The sequence below is a fragment of the Nothobranchius furzeri genome, chromosome 13, assembly GCF_043380555.1.
Source record: "Nothobranchius furzeri strain GRZ-AD chromosome 13, NfurGRZ-RIMD1, whole genome shotgun sequence".
NCBI classification, from domain to species: domain Eukaryota; kingdom Metazoa; phylum Chordata; class Actinopteri; order Cyprinodontiformes; family Nothobranchiidae; genus Nothobranchius; species Nothobranchius furzeri.
This window is the reverse complement of record NC_091753.1, coordinates 37,964,284-37,981,225: the sequence shown is the minus strand read 5'-3', so window position 1 is coordinate 37,981,225 and position 16,942 is coordinate 37,964,284. Positions and strand designations below refer to the sequence as shown.

The following is a 16,942-nucleotide window of genomic DNA, read 5'->3' as shown; positions in this document are numbered from 1 at the left end:
GGTGTGGCCCAGCAGAGAGCCATAGATTCAATTACCGTTTCTCTGTGTAGAGTAACTTTAATTAAAGGCAGTCGTGTGTGTGTCTGTGTTTAAGGGTACCTATAATCTAAAGTTAAAAGAATACAGGGGGCACTCATTACTGTCTGGTTCTTGGAGCTGACCTTACGAGCAGCTAATGACTTCCCTATTTCTACTGTTGGAAATAAAACCTCCTCAAGTCTGTTTTTAGTCTCCTGGTCACTGAAAGAAACCAGAAAAACATCCGGAACTCGGAGAAGACCTACAGGTTGTCAAAGCAACCTCATTATTGTGTGAAACGCCACCTATTCAGATCTTTATCGCTGGTGTTTATTTTATGGTTTCCTTGTAAAAAAGGTATTTAAGACTTCACTTAATTCTGTTTCTGTTCTAATATCTGGTTTTAACATTTTTCATCACCACGGAACAGTTTGAAGCCCTGGTCACAAGATTTGAAACATCTGTAGACATATGATCAGAATTTCATCTATTTTTTCAATAAATCTGCTGTGGTCTCTGATATGAATGAAGGACTTGTGTCATTTTCGGTGGGGAAAAGGAGCTCTGGTGCTCCTGTTTGAGGGGTAGAGGTTTGTCTGAGGTCTTGAGGTTAGAAAACAGCAGGATTACGAGTCTTAATAATAATCATGATTCATGATATTCATGATTAGCTAATGGCAACGTGACTTTTCCGCTGCCTCTGTTCAGTCTTATTTCTCAGGTTAAAAATGCAACATGGATGTGTTATGTCCTTAATCAAGTCTGTACGTATTCTGGCATCACTTTCAAGGCTGCGGCTTGTACAAAATACCGCTACTAGGTTCATCTGGAGAGCCAAAAAATGGGAGCTTTGTAGTGGCTCGTTGTAAAATACAGCTTTGTGGTTAAGATTCAGTTTTTTATTTTTTATTTTTTTTTTCAGTCTCTATATCAGCATCGCCCTATTTAGCTTCACTGCCTTCACAGTATTCACCTGTTCTATCGTCCTGCTCTGCTCAGAAAAACCCATAAGCCTAAGTTATACTTCTCCGTCTGTGTCGGTACGGAGACACGCGATGCCATTATGCGTTGGCGCAAGGGCTCTCCAACGGGCACGCAGAGGGTGACGGAGACATGCCCAACTTTTTAACTATTCATCAAAAGTGACAGAAGTCGCAAGCTTGTGATTGGTCAGGACGCCGCTTCCTTTAAATTTGTCAACAGCACCATCATTGCACCCTCAAAAATATTTAGCGGCAAACACAGAACAGATTGAATAACGCCTCGCGGAACAAGGCTGAAATTATGAACGTTTATTCACCCGTGACTGAGGGAATACAAAGACATGCAGCAAGTGTTTTTATTTGTGAACGGAAATGATGAGAAATGTGGGTTTAGAGGTGGCGGTCGCATGAAGAGGTGGAGGAGAATGAGGGACACATTTGTCCATGTTAAAAAGTCTCTGAAATACATTAAAAGAATATAAACAATAGTACATACACTATTGTGGACCAGATACTGTAATGGTGGCAGGATACCCCAGAATAACGCTACGCCCTCTGTTGTCCTGCCAGGGAATTGCTTTGCAACAATCCCCAGGTGACGGAGAAGTCTTAAAGTAAAATGTCTGCATCACTGCGTGTGCGTCTCTTCCTCATAGAGCTGACGGAGAAGTATAAATCAGGTTTTAGTGTTTCCTCAGTCCAAACGTAGGTCTACGGATCATTGTGTATTTGCTGTTTAATTGGCTATAGCAGGGGTGGCGTTAGGCCCGGCTACTTGGGCTGAAGCCCCGGCTGTTTCATGAAAAGCCCCGGATCTAAATCGTGGAAGTAACATGCAGTACCAAAGTCCAACAGAGAGGGAGCAGCTGGCAGTAGTTTGTATACAGCCTGCCTGAGCCTCCACCACTGAAGAAGAAGCCCTTCAGCAGCCGGCTTCTTCTGCAGTCTCTGCCTGAAACGCATGAGTGAAGATGGACATAAGGACGTTTTTTAGACCAAAAGTACAACGACAGAACCCCAGCTTTGATGAGACTGGTGCTGACTCAGGTTTGTGAGTCTTATTTGAAAATATTTGTTGTGCTGCTGGTTTGCCTAAAGTTAGCTTACTATCAGGTAACGTTGATGGAGAAAGAACGGGAATATTTACTATCATCTCACACTAAACACTAACAGGAAGTTCAGAACAATACTCTGCCCTGAAAATGCTTAATATGTAGCTTCAGATTAAAAATTATGTGGTACAAGACATATATGATGTTGACTAGTGTGTGTCACGTGTGTGCGCGCGCGTGTGTGTGTGTGCGCGTGTGTGTGTTAAGCTCAGGCCCCCACAATGCAGCTCTGAAATTTAGTCAAACCTGGAAGTGAAATAAATTGCTGTTCCAACCTCATCCGCTGGGGGCTGGTGTCAGAAGCGAGCAAATCCTCATTGACTCCCATGTTAAAAATACCAATTTCACAGCAGAAATAAACATGTTTACAGCCTGGTACCAAACATGTTTTTTGTTTAAATGATCTAGTTTATACTCATGACAACTCTGAGGGGGGTGAATTTTTTTCTCACTCTTCTGTTTAAGTGTATTAAAAGCCTAAAATTCTGTATAATTAATGAGCATCAGACCCACGTGACCACAGAGCTAGCTCCGGGGAAAGGCCTCAGTAGAGCCTCGGCCTGGCTTGGAAACTGCTCCGTGATTTTGAGTCTCTGTGTGTGTGTATTCTTGTTTGGATATTATTTGTGCAATTGTTGGACAAAATGACTTGATGTGGCATTAATTGCACTAATAGAGCGTCCAAGGAGTCTCCACTTCATTTTTTTCGGTAAGTAAAATTATATTTATGTATTTTAGGTCACTGCCGAGCTGAGCTTAGATTTTAACATGTACTGTTTAACCATGAAATTTAAATGTAACAGGGTAAAACCCAGTGCATTTAACATAATGCTGCACTTTAGAAAATGGGTTGAAATATAACATGTTGGTGGAGCTGGGTTCCGACTATCGGCTTGTGGAGCTCTCGGGAGACCGATGTTTTCCACCCTTATCCCCTCCTCGCAGCCCGGTCCATCTCTGTCTGATCGCGACTTCTGTTAGCTGCGCGGGCAGATGGCTTGTGGAGCTCTGGGATGGAAACCTTTCCACCCGGTTCTCCCCAGCGGCAGCTCTGCGCATCTCTGTGTTCCACCCGGTTTTACCCAGCGGTCAGCCCAGCGTATCTCTGACTCAGAAGCTCTGGTGTTGTGCACAGTTAACTCCGGTTGTAGCTAGGTTGCTACCTCCGTTAGCTTAGCTCCCACCTCCGCATTAGCTTTTGGTTAGCTTCAGGTTAGCTTGTAGCTAGTTCGACCGGGTGTCGTCAGTCAATCCCAGCCTTACAGCCCCACCCTCAGCTCCACCTCTCTTCCCTTTTATGGAATGCTATAGGCTTTGGAACAAGTTCCACTCAATATTAGACGGTCTTCCTCTTTCCAGGTTTTTAACCCTTTGATGCATAATGGTCACTACAGTGGACAGGTACTCAAAAAAGATATATATATTTTTTTGCTATTAAGCACAGCTGCTGGAGACTTTATTACATTTCAGCCCCTCCATTTGGACTTCATTAGGTCAAGCCAACATATTTCATGTTCAGAATGCACGCTGTCCACTGAGGTGGACATGTAATAAATTATTAGTAAATTAATAAATGTTATAAAAATATTTTATATTATATTATATAACATTTTCACACCTAGAGATGAGTGAAAAAAATTGTTAAAAAATCATGGTTGAAGATTTCATAATTCATGCATCAAAGGGTTAAAGCTAGGTCAAAGCTTAATTTCTGATATCTGGTTTAGTATTTATCTGTTTTTATTGGTTCATGAGTTTTTCAGTGTTTAACATTTTTGTCCTCATGAACTTTTGAGAGTGGCTTTCTCTGACCCGAGTGTTTCCCTGTCTATTTTCTTTCTGTGGCTAATACAGGAAATAGGGGTGGAAGACTATTGTTGTGTTTAACCTGCATGTGAAACTCTGAGTGATTGGGTATTCTACTATTTTTTTTAGTAAACACAACCTTTAAAACACATTGAAAGGCTGATTCTCTCTTTTTAAATTTCAATCTGAACAATCTTGGATCATATTGTGACCAAGGACAAAAATGTGCAGAATGTAAAGCGTTCCTCCTAGAGCTCCTGAAAGACACCTGTTCCACAGCAGACCACCAGCTGCCTCTTGTTGCTGCTTGGTCTGATATTTATGTTCAGGAAAAAAAAAACTTTGATGATCTACTGGATTTAATTACAAAGAAACTTTAAAATACGTGAGGTTTACTTGTTTTCACTTAACACAGCAATTGTTTTTGGATAAAAGGCCTTTCAGAGATGTTAAAATGATTTTAGCACTGGAGTTTTTAACAGTTTTGTTGAGGATAAACCATTTCGGCCGACAGGGTAGTGTGGTTCTGACACCAAGTTTATCTAAAATTACGTCTGTGGTCTTTTTCCACTCAGTGGCTTTTCTTGTGACATTGTTTCTACTCTAAGAACAACCACATCAAATTACATCTCTACATCCCATAACATCCCAAGACAATGCGGACCAATCCCTGGTGCATTAAAGAACAACACAAATAGGAATTCCTGGGAGACTCGTGGAAGCTGAAACCCTAAACCTCTGTCAGGTCTAAGAAATGTCAGAAACCTGACAGAAGTTTTTAGTTGTTGTGAAGTTTAGACCCATTTTTAACTGATATCTGGTCAAAACCTCATTATTCTTGACTTCATAAGACAGAGAGGGAGAGAGAGGGAGAGAGGGAGACTGTTTTCCTTTGGAGTGAAAGGATTGGTTCATTCTGAACTAACCTAAAGCACCAAACGGCTCCGGCTGCTGACTTCAGGATCCTCGTGTTTTCTGGCGTCTGGGCTATTAATAGAGCTAGCCTTAGAATTTGGTTTAGGGCAGCAATAAGATTCCTCCCCCCTAACTGATGGAGAAGAAAAGGGGGAAGCATCTCTTCCCCAAAAAATGTGAATTTCTCATCTTTCTAATTATGTATTTAAACCCTTATGCATGTTTCTGTGGTAAAAGCTTTTAATCTGACCTCATCGGTTTCCTTTACATTCTTCCTCTGGCAGCTATTTTTAGGCGGCATGGCATGTCTTATCATTTGTATGCTGATGACTCCCAATTTTATGTTTCATTAAAACCTCATGAGTCGGTGCAACCGGCCGTGGATTGCCTGAATGAGGTGAAGGGCTAGCTTTATAATAACTTTTTACATCTGAACGAGTCAAAGTTGGAGGCTATTTTATTTGTTCCTCCCTCTCCCACTGCAGTTAGTCCTGTCCTGCCACCCTGTTTTCGCAGCTTAGTGAAGCTAACCATCACTAACCTGGGGGTGGTTTTGGACCAAGAGCTGCGGATGGACTCTCACATTAGCCAAGTGGTTAGATCCTGCATTTTCCAGCTTCGCCGGCTATCAAAGATGGAAGTCCATCCTGACTAGACGTGACCTGCGCACAGTGATCCATGCATTTGTGATCTCTTGCTTGGATTATGCGAATTCCCTTTTTTTATGGATCCACATCTTCCTCGGTTGCGCGCCTACAGCTGGTGCAGAATGCGGCGGCCCGCCTTTTGACACACACCAGAAGGAGGGAGCCATTCCTCCTGTTCTGGTCCAGCTGCACTGGCTCCCGGTGCGCTACCGCATCCAGTTTAAAATTTCACTTCTTGTTTTTAAGTCACTCTATCTTTATGTGCCTCTCTTCTTGACTCTGGTTCAGCCCTACGTACCTGGTCGAATTCTTCGATCAGCAGACCACCATCTGTTACAGGTCCCAAGTGTTTGGGTGGGGGCGCGAGGAGAACGAGCGTTCTCAATCTGCGCGCCTCGTCTCTGGAACCAACTCCCTCTAGCAGTGAGAATGGCCCCCTCTCTCTCTGATTTTAAATCACCCCTGAAGGCTCATTTTTATTCCTTGGCTTTTACTTCAGCCTAGCTAGCATTTTACTATGTTTTTGTTTTATTTTTATTGTTTTTATAGTAGTTACTGCACTACTTTTATTACTTCTTTCCGTGTATTGATTTTTATGCTCTTTAACTGTGCAGCACTTTGGTTGGCCTCGGCTGTGTAGAAATGTGCTTTATAAATAAAATTGAATGGAATGGTTCCTCTTAGGTGTTAGATTGATTATTTTAATACTAAATACATGAAAGGTAAAGTCCAGGCCCAGAGGTGTGTTCTGCAGGTGCTCTAACCAAACGTACCCTGCTGACCGACATGTTTGTTTACATGTTGACGAGAGCGTCTGTCCACACCGGAGCTGCACATTATATCAAATATTTATCCTCGTCACAGTATCAGTGTCACAAAGGCTTGGTCTGTTGTGTCGCCTCCCTCTGGGGGAGTCCTGGGCTTACTAGGAGGAGACCTTGGGGCAGATCTGGGAACACCTTGGGATCTTCCAGGAGGAGCTGGAGAGAGGAATGTCTGGTAGGGTTGGGCATCGTTCAATTTTGAACGATTCCGATTCCAATTCCTCTTTTCGATTCCGGTTCCTATCAATTCCCGATTCCGATTCTTTGAAGACATGACATGTTTTACATGAGCCAGCTAACCACGATCCTGCTAGATGAAATCTTAACTTCAACATGAATTCTAACTATGAACAATAACATCGCCTTCATTTAGACAAAAACATGTTTTGGAGAAAAAAAGAAAAAGACTTGCAGCACAACCAGTGTGTTTGTTTCTGACCACAACCAAAGTCTGGAAGAAGCGTCTGGGATGAGAGGCTAAATGTCTCCAACACATCCAGAAACGTCCAGCTGTTTTCAGCTAAAACTCTCAGGATGATCATGTCCAGGATGACTGAGAACTACACCTCCATGCTGCAGCAGCATTCAGTCAGAACAGAAAATGAAACCTAAATGTAGCTGCTGTCAGTAACAATCTAACAGATTTTAAACATTAAAACTCTCAACAGAAATAGTTCAGAAAGGAAATTTAAATGTTCACAACTTTGTGTGTGATTTATTATTATTATTATTATTATTATTATTATTATTATTATTATTTATTGTGGCAGAAGCTGGTGTGGTCCACCACAGATGAGCTTCTCTAGCATGATGACTTTTATTATTCTGCAGGTTATTGTTCAGCCTTCTGACGCTCCGTGTGTGTTTTTATTTCTGCAGTGAGACAGACTCACCTCACACCGTCCAGAGTTTGTTCTTTAAAGCTTCTATTAAATCCACCGTGTTGCCGTATCTTAACAAGTTTCCTCTACGCTGCAGGAGTTAAAGTTTACATTACTGAGTAAAAGTTCGGCAGACGCGTTGAAAAGCATTGATCACAATTTGCAGATCACGTTTATTTTTCACGGAGATCGGCCGCAGATTCCTCTTCTGTCGGCATACTAGGAATTGAAACTAGGAATCTAAATAAAAACCATTAAGCGATTCCGGGAAAAATGAACAGTTGGAACCGGTTCCAATCGATGCTCGATGCCCAGCCCTGTCTGGGCTTCCCTCCATGACTCAGTGGTGGAAAACGGACGGATTTCCCATTTACCAACTGGTAGATGCTTTTGGCTGAGATGATGGGATTTTAATGATAAACTAAATTAGAGGAAAATGAGATTTTAGTGCAAATTTTAGTATTGTTAAATTCAAGATTTATACCAATTTTCCCTAATGTTGTGTAGCTCTAGGACTTTATAGTAGAGGCTGACCGATATGGTTGTTTTTGGTTTTTTTTTTAAGGCTGACGCCAATACCTATTTTAATTAATTTTGTTATCTAAAGCCGATTATTAAGGCCGATATATATATATATATATATATATATATATATATATATATATATATATATATATATATATATATATATATATATATATATACAGTACAGGTCAAAAGTTTGGACACACCTTCTCATTCAATGTGTTTTCTTTATTTTCATGACCATTACCATTGGGAGATTCTCACTGAAGGCATCAAAACTATGAATGAACACATGTGGAGTTATGTACTTAACCAAAAAAGGTGAAATAACTGAAAACATGTTTTATATTCTATTTTATTCCAAATAGCCATCCTTTGCTCTGGTTACTGCTTTGCACACTCTTGGCATTCTCTTGATGAGCTTCAAGAGGTAGTCCCCTGAGATGGTTTTCCAACAGTCTTGAAGGAGTTCCCAGAGTGTTTAGCACTTGTTGGCCCCTTTGTAAACGGCCATGGTCATGAAGATAAAGAAAACACATTGAATGAGAAGGTGTGTCCAAACTTTTGGCCTGTACTGTAAATACGTTTTAGCAGCACATTGATTGTGAAAGACAACTGAACACTCACTGTGTGCAGTAGAGATTAAATAAGTCAATAAAGCTCTTAATATTTATTGAACATGAAATATAAAACTACTGTGCACATCTGATGATATTGAGGGGAAAAAAATTATTGGTGGCCACGAGATACTTAATGTATCTCGTGGCCACGCATTAATATCTCGTATCTTATTTAGCTCTTCATCTAATCTTTTATTTACTTTGCGCTACATTTGAATGTCAACAAAATACTGTTCATGGCTCCAATTTCCGCTTCGTTCTCAGTCGAAAATGCTTTTTTCTTATTGGCCAGTACTTTTGACTCATTTACAATTAACGGGTAATTCAAACTTCTCTGTCAACAATGCATCTGTTAGCTATAATTTTTTTCCAATTAGGTAATTAAAACAAAACAATAGATGGTGTAGTTCTGCTTTTTCTTTCATGTGTCTTTGAGATGATGTTGATTTTATTTCCAACGCAGATGTGGTTCAGTGGGGCGTTGTTGCAGCGCAGATGTTGGTGTTTTTGTCTTAATCTTTCCACTCACTCAGACACACACACAAACATTAGTGAGTGCAAACACACACTAGCACACATCTGGAGTGTTCGAGTTTGACCCAAACACACAGGAGTATCAGATCAAATGTGATGTGATGATGAGTTTGGTGCAGACGTGTTTAACTAGTGAAAATCTGACGAGTCAAAACTACATTTTTGTTCAGCAACTTAACCATGTTTGTCCTTTTGGGGTCAAGCTGGAAGGGATGGGAGCCAAAGGAAGGAAGAAACAACAAAAATCCCTGTGGATAGTTGAGATTATGCTATAATTCAAGACTCTAATCTGTGGATCTGTGGGGTTGCTTTGAGCCTTTCTCCCGCTTCCTTGGCCTCGTTGTGTTACCGTTGTTAATTCCTCCAAACTTGCCCCTCACCCACATCCTTCTCTGCGCATCACTGTCAGTCTGCCACCGTGACTTCAACAACGCTGCTCTCAGAAGCCACGAAGACCCGAAGCACTCTGAGAGAAGTTCATCCAACTGCAGCTCAGGAAAAGGCTTTATGCTCGTGCCAGTTCAAACTTATTCATTCAAGTCAGGATTCTTGTTTTCTCCAAACTCTGGAGCCATGCCCAGATGGTGCATTTGGCTACTAAAGAAGAGCATTCACTGTTTAAAAGGTTAATAAAAATCAAATCAACCAGCCTATGCTGCACAGATAGTTCAGTTAGTTGGAATATTTATTATTTGTATTTTTTTAATATAATTTCAGCTTTAAAAAAAGGATTTTAACAGACTTTTTTCACAACTTGGCAACAAGAGTTCCGGTGTTACAGCTGGTAGGAAAGCAGCTCTTAATGCAATGCCATCTTGGGTCTGATGTTTGTTACGCAACTCTTTCCACATCTGCATGAATCCCAGTTCCAAACTGGTTCCCACCACACTCACGCCTGAAACCAACAGCTGATTATGAAACTTCCAAATTAAATCACTTTTATAGGTTTTCCTCTGCTAAGCTGCAGCGTAATAAAAGAAACTGTCTCAGCTAATATGGTCATTCCCAGTGATATAATTGATCATAACAGTGTCTGCTCTGGTTCTGAGTTATAATTGGCGCAGTGCTAGACTGCAGACACTTTTATCACCTGGTGTGCGCTTTAGGTGTGAGCTGGTGTGTGCACCACATGCTTGCTCTGGTGTAGGTTTAAGAATCACACAAAACTCTTCAGGAGCTACAGCAGGACCCATTTCTTATCCTGATGTGTACTTTTAGATTTCTCAGTGGGTTATAGAAGAGCAACAGGAAGAAAAGGTGCAATTACTATTCAGCAGTTTTTATACTTTTGCACCCATATCTGGCACTGATACTGAACTAGAGAAGTCGGTCTGCAGCATTAAAACAATACAGCAGTTAAATGTAATGTCCTGAAAAACCTAGCTGGTATGCCTCAAACTGTAATCTGATGCTCGGTTATTTTTCTTTCCTTCCAGCGAATCTCAAGAATGTGGCTCTAAAATTAGCTAAATGAGAAAAATTACTTTTTCTTCTGTCCAGCACTGTGTGTAATCACACTCCACTGAAAAAAGGCAGCTAGAAGCCCACAACACACCTCATCCCTGGTGACGTCCAAACCTCAGGTTATAGTTAACTATAAGATTAGTTAATGCATGAACTGCTTGTAAACGTTAGGATTAAGGTTCAGTTTATGCTATTCTCAATCCAATAATCGAGTTTAGTATTCCTTAAAACGGCCACTGTGCAGGTGTGTGTGCATCGGTATGTGTGTGCATGTGTGATTGTTAAAGTTTAACAATGTTTAAAGGAAAATTATCTTTTTCATTTTTAGAATTAATTTTCCTGAGCCCGTATGCGTTAAAATGACCCTTTTACAGGGTTAATGTAAAGTCAGTCAGACCCCTCCGCCCCCCTGTGGCCAGAGTAACACACTTGCAACTTCTGAGTCACCGTACTGCTCCCCTTAAATCATGTATCTTGCATGAAGCAGTAACACTTTACGGCAAACCATGTTTACACCTCAGGGCAGACGAGCTACACCTGGTTAGCATTTATTGTAATGTGTTTTTCAGGGCGGAGCCTCAGAAGAGACAAAAAACATTTATCTTGTGGAGCTAAAAAAATAAAAAGAATGTCCGACCACAATAGGGGTCAAACAGAGAGTCAAGATCAAGAGTTTTCTGAATAACAAGAGGTCCGAGACAAATAAAGATTCAAACTGGATGCAGACCTAACTGTAATCCTTTTACGCTTGTAAGTACAACTTTAAAATGTTGCGCACTTTCACTGGGTTTGTAATTATTTCTAAATACGTTTGTTGGGTGGTAGTGATCACGTCCCGTTCCGTCACTGATCACGCACTCACCCCAAGACACACACAAGCTCTCTTCATACCAGGCAAACACTCAGTCATCGATGCTTTATCATCGGTCCTTGTGTCTTCATACACCATAGAATTCTCAGAGCACTGCACTGACCCTGGCTGGTGCCTCCAGCTGTGGCTAGCTGCTTGGATTGTAACTTGCCTGCCTGATCACCCTGCACTCTGACTCCATGTTTGGGTTTGCCAATACGCTACAAACATTTCCTGTGGTCACATTATTCCTCCTCTCAGGAGTCATAATATTTACTGGGAACTCTGCTAGTCAGTAGTAAAGTGGCTAGCCGACACACTGGTGTTGCAGTCTGCTTCCAGCATGCTGCTGCACCTGCATGTTTAAGATCAGGGGTCCCCAATCCTGGTCCTGGAGGGCCGGTATCCAGCAGGTTTTGTGTTTTTTCTGCTCCAACAGATTTGATTCAGTGGTTGAAACGCCTGTGCAGCAGCTCATCAGGCTCTGCAGAAGCCTGTTAATTAGCTGCTGATTGAAATCAGGTGTGTTGAAACTGAGTTCAAACTAAAACATGCAGGATACCGGCCCTCCAGGACCAGGATTGGGCACCCCTGTTTTAGATTATGAACACAGTTGACTTGTTTAATTAAGTGATGAATCATTCCTGTAGACACTCATGAAGGCTGAGGAGACACTTCGGTAGTTAGATTAAAGTGTTATAAACATCAGCGTACAGCGAGGAGGAAAATTTCAGTTTGGTTTTATGACAGTGAATTAAAATAGGCACCAGGGGGTGGTAAAATCAAGCCGAAACTGCAAAGATTCCTTTAAAGTCTGATATCTTTGTCTCTTGTGCTGCACCTCTGATCTAATTCTTTATAAATGATAAATGACCCACACTTCTATCGCACCTTTCAGAGTCAGAGGACTCCAAAGTGCTTTACACTGCAGTTTATCATTCATCTATTCACACACACACACACACACACACACACACATTCACACACTGATGGTGAAGAGCTAAAATGTTGCCACAGCTGCGCTGGGGCACACTCCCGGGATTCGGGATCGATCCTACAACCTTCAGATTACTGGACAACCTGCTGTACCTCCTGAGCTACTGCTGCCCCTTATATGCAGTATATAAACATAAAACATTATAGGTCTGGTGTGAGAAGTACGACTCCTCTGCAGCAGTCTATTCTAGATCATCTCGGTCTTCCCCTCTCATCACGAGCAGTGTCACCAGCAGTGATGGCTGATGTGTGCATACAGCTGGTAGACCGTTAGTGTGTAAGCGCTGCAGCTGAAGGTGAAACGAGGTTTTCCACACAGACATGGAGCAGCTAACAGCTGGTTGGCATACTCCTGTCGGATCGTGTGTTTCTCGACCATCTGCAGGATGGTAAGTGAAGTGTGTCTTCTGCATTTGGAGGAGAAATGAAGCGGGCTGTGCAACACGACACAAGGCTCCTGCACCAGGATCCTTTATTAATGAGCTTTTGTTTATTTTGATTATGTCCTCCAAACCGCTTTGTGCTCCACCTGTGAGGATGTGGCGGTTTTAAGGGTTCAGGAATCTGCTGTAAATCGTTTGATTATTCAAACACAACCCAGGTGTGAGTCCCATGTAAAGGATGTGATTGATGCCTAAGTGTCTGGCTTCACATACGAGTTAGTTGGCTTCTGACTTGTTTGAGCATCCAGATTAATGAAGTGGATTATATCCCTGAGGAGGATAGCAAAGTATGTAGTTAGAGCTCAGGTCAGCCAGGTGTCACCCGAGTCACTAACATCTGTGGAGGCTCACAGATGTGACAGTCTGGTAAAGCTCTGATTCAGAACAAGCAGGCATCCCTATTTTTCCTGGGATTGTGACACTTTAGAAGTGGTGAGACTTAAAGGTATTGCAACAGTTTTTAGGAACAAATAACATCGGTCGAAGTCTGTAAAGATCTGCTGTATGATGCAGCAGCCTCCTGCTGCTCAGCGGTCCCTTGTGTGGTGTCTGTCTGCAGGCTGCTGCTGCCTGTCGATCAGTAACGACTCAGTCAGGACGGAGAATCTTCAATGAACCTGAAAGATTGGAGGGAAAATTGAGGCTTTGCACCAAATACTGGACCCAGATGAAACATTAAAGTGTTGTTAGTTAGGAGAGGAAATGCTCATTTGCTGTATATTTATCTCTATTCTGATCTCAAACTTTATTTATGAAAGAACACACGCCAAAGGACGTTGACCCGGAGCTGTTGCAAAATCATGCTTTTGTTGGAAGTCTCTCACAGACTTCTGGATCTGACTCTGGTTCTCACACTTTCAGGATGTTTTGTTTTTCTGTGGTGTGAATATTTAACAGCTGTGTTAAACTTTTCACTATCGACTGGGATTCACACAGAAAACCTAAATAATAGTATTTATGTGTAATGTATTAACAGATCCTATTTTTCAGAACGGGTGACATGTTATTAGAAATAAATTGAATATTTTTTTCAATAAGACTGGGTTTAAATGGTATTTTTTCTGTTTTGCCCTGCAGTGTTAACTCACACTTGACAAACGTGAACATCTTGTGAGTCAATGGGGTTACCGGCTACCGTTAAAATAAGTGATGAGTCTCTTAGTCTCATTGAGGCTGGCACCTTTAAGGGAACACAGGAAGCTCAGTCCAGACGCTGATGTAATTTCTCTTATTGCATCTTTTTAAGACACAATGCAGCTGTGTTTCAGCAGATCTGTGGCTCCCACTTCAGTCCTCAGCGGTGTTGTGATAAGGCACAGCGGGAGCCAAAAATCACACAAAGTGGTTTTGTGTTTGTGTAACGTGGGAGCTGGACGGGGCTGGAATTCACCGTAACAACACCCGGGCCACACACACCAACCTAACCCGCTGACTTCCTCACACCAGGGCAAATGGAGTCCACCACCAACTCATGTTGGGTTTTGTTGGTCTCCTTTTGTCTCACAGGTGTTTGCTTCAGTGCAACAAGCTGGTGTAAAATGTACTTCTCGCTCCTGTTTCACGCCGTCATAGGTGACTTGTGGATTCTTGGTGATTCAGCAGCAGTTTGGGATTAAATTCCTGTGTCTTGTTTTGAATAATTACAGGAAATGAGCCCCACAAGTCATAGAAATGTCTGTCTGCCAAAGGTAGTAATATAGAGGGCAATTGCCCCGTTCAGGGCAAACCAGGCTTTCTGTTTTTGGCTTTAGATTGGCTTGATATTGTACTTTTTTCATAAATTATCCAGGTTAGGTTACACCATCCATGGTGCTGCTAATGATGAAGTTCAGAAACAGCTACAGATTACAAGCAGGGCTGCACAAACACCCTAAAATCCACAGTAGAGGCTGTAATTATTGTAGTATATGCAGCTCCTTTAAACATTTGTGCTGCAGACGTCTCCTGAGGAGTCTAATGGTGAAAATAAAAGGCTGAAGTGATCCAGAGGGATACGTCTGAAAGTCGCTCTCTGCAGGCGGGTGTGGGTTCACTGAGGTTACGAGGTGTGCATACAGCCTGGATAAGCCACAGATTTCAGAGAGACTCTTCCCTTTGCTCACAAACCAGAGTGAACTTGAATTTAGGGTTGATGCATTTAAGTGAATCAAACAATGGAATTCCTAGCTTGTGATTTGTGCAAGCCTTTCCCTTAACCTTTGTTGTGCATTCCTACCTTCTGGGGGGGGTAAAAACAAAAGTGAACAAACTGGTTTCCAACAGGAATCTCTCCTCATCAGATAAAGATCCTTAATTGAATGGAGGAGGAAGTGTAGGAAGTGTAAGTTCAGCAAATCCAGCAGCTCCGGGTTCCTTTACTATTGTGCACCAATATTTATGTTCCTGCTGAGATGCTGCTAAATGCTTTAGAGGGCGTCGGCGTGAGCTGGGAGTTACTGTACTGCAGCTGGGACGTTTGAGCCCACATTAATGTGTCTGCACACTTATCCCGACCTGTGAGAGCCACACGGGGTCTAACCGTGCGACCGCTGCACTTTTTTAGTTTGAGATGAATGAACACCGCTTCACTCATAATTGTGATGAGATGTATCGTTCGTGCTTCTGTGAGCGGCCACTTAACAGTCAGAAGCAGCAGGTGGCACTGTCCTTCCTCCCGTTGTCCATGCTAAAGCGTCTGCTCAGATATGTGCATAACGAGTCCTGCTTTCATGCAGATGCAGGCTGGAGATCACAGCTCTGCTGCTGAAGCTGAGCCAAGGCCCTCTGGCCTGAGATGACATCACAGTACAAACGACAAGAAAGTGACCTTTTTTATCTCGTTGCCCATGATGATGTCCAGTTTGATCCTCCCAGCCGTGTGACGCTTTGCTTTTCTCTGTGTGCGCAGGCCAGCCTGCAGGTTGGTGCAGCCTGGTTTTGTGTTTCTCCGGCTGCGCCGCGGTCCGTGATGATCACCGTCATGATAGAGCCAGAGAATATCTAAGCAGCCGCCTGCCCAGACAGCGTCTGTCGTTACAGGAAGTAAACGTCTCCTTCCTGTGCTTTTCTCCTCACCCTCTCATCCAGGCCAGCTCTGAACATGTGTCCCATAAAACGGGGGATTTGCCTGCTGTGTGGTTTGTTTAACTGGTGTGTGTGTTGACCTGATGCTATTTTAGCTGCTCTCTGTCTACCACTTAAAGCGGTAGCAGTTGGCACTCCAATGTCGGGATCATGTAACGTTTTTCTGCTTCTGGGGGGAGAACTAGCTCCTGTTTATCCTCCTCGGTGTCACATTAGCATCAGATCTACGCCCAGACACAAGCGCAACGTTTTCAAACTACGTGTTTTTTTGTTGTTGTCAAATCTCTGGTTGTGCTTCATCTCTGGGTCCGTCACTCTCCGTTGAAGCCAGAAGCACCATCAGCCACTGTTTTGCTTCACTGGTGTTTGGCTTTTTGCTACAGAAACTCAAAATGCATCAGCTCACACTTTTAGACTCCTTCACATCTTTACAAAGTCCAATACGGGGATTTAATCACAAAACCCTAATTCTTTAAGAATGAGGGATATTCCCAAAGATTATAGGAAAAGCTCTGTGCTCTGGCCCACTTGGGTGTTTGTGTGTATGAGCGTTCGATAAAAAGATTATTTGTAGTATGTAGGCCACACACTCTCACACACTCACACACACGCTGGTTTTGTGCTGCACTGACCCTGCCAGCTGGGAGGTTTGTTGGATGTGACGGCCTTTTTAAGGACCCAAGCTGCCATCTTCTAATTTTGAATTTCCACTTTTCTTTCTACCTGCTGTCCACGTTAAAGTTAGATTCATCCTGTTCTGTTGCAAAAAAAATATTTGACAACCATCTTTTGTGGTTTTCTAAAGGTGCAGCTCTAAAAGCAACATAGATTTCCTTCATGTCCCGTTGTTGTGTGTTGTTCTCTTGGAGAATGAGGTCACATGAGGCTCTTGTCCAGATGACAGGGCAGATGTTGGTCTCCCCGGCACTTCGTCTTAAGGCAGGAGACTCGTGCACACACAAGCTGCATGAAAGCTGCAGGTCAGGGAGGAGACTTTGAAACCCTCCAGATTCAGAGAGGCAGAAACTGAAGCTGTACCTGTCCCCCAGTGTGAGGGGATACGTAGGGAAGAACTGGATCTCGTTGACTAGTGCTGAGGCAGGGACAGTGGTTTTGTTTGTGTCATGTGGAAATCCTAAAGACAAAGGTACCTCTCAGAGGAGTTTTCTACAAGTTTCTGTTGTAATTCTAGAGCGATAAGATGGCAGCAACCTCAGAAACTAGCAGTGACACAGAGGTATGTATTCTTCACCTTCTGCTG

At 42.5% G+C, this 16,942-nt stretch overlaps 1 protein-coding gene across 2 annotated transcripts in view; it reads left to right on the top strand.

Moving 5' to 3' along the window:
* The window catches only part of septin4b (septin 4b), a 41,489-nt gene that overhangs the window by 16,038 nt on the left and 8,509 nt on the right, over positions 1-16,942 (top strand). The window contains exon 1 of one of the 2 annotated variants that reach the window (XM_054742710.2): positions 11,537-16,918. The exons of the other annotated variant lie outside the window; for it this stretch is intronic. Within the exon in view, the coding sequence (XP_054598685.1) occupies positions 16,883-16,918 (36 nt within the window). The 5' untranslated portion in view covers positions 11,537-16,882. Of the gene's footprint in view, positions 1-11,536; positions 16,919-16,942 lie in introns of those variants that run through there. 2 annotated transcript variants of the gene reach the window in all.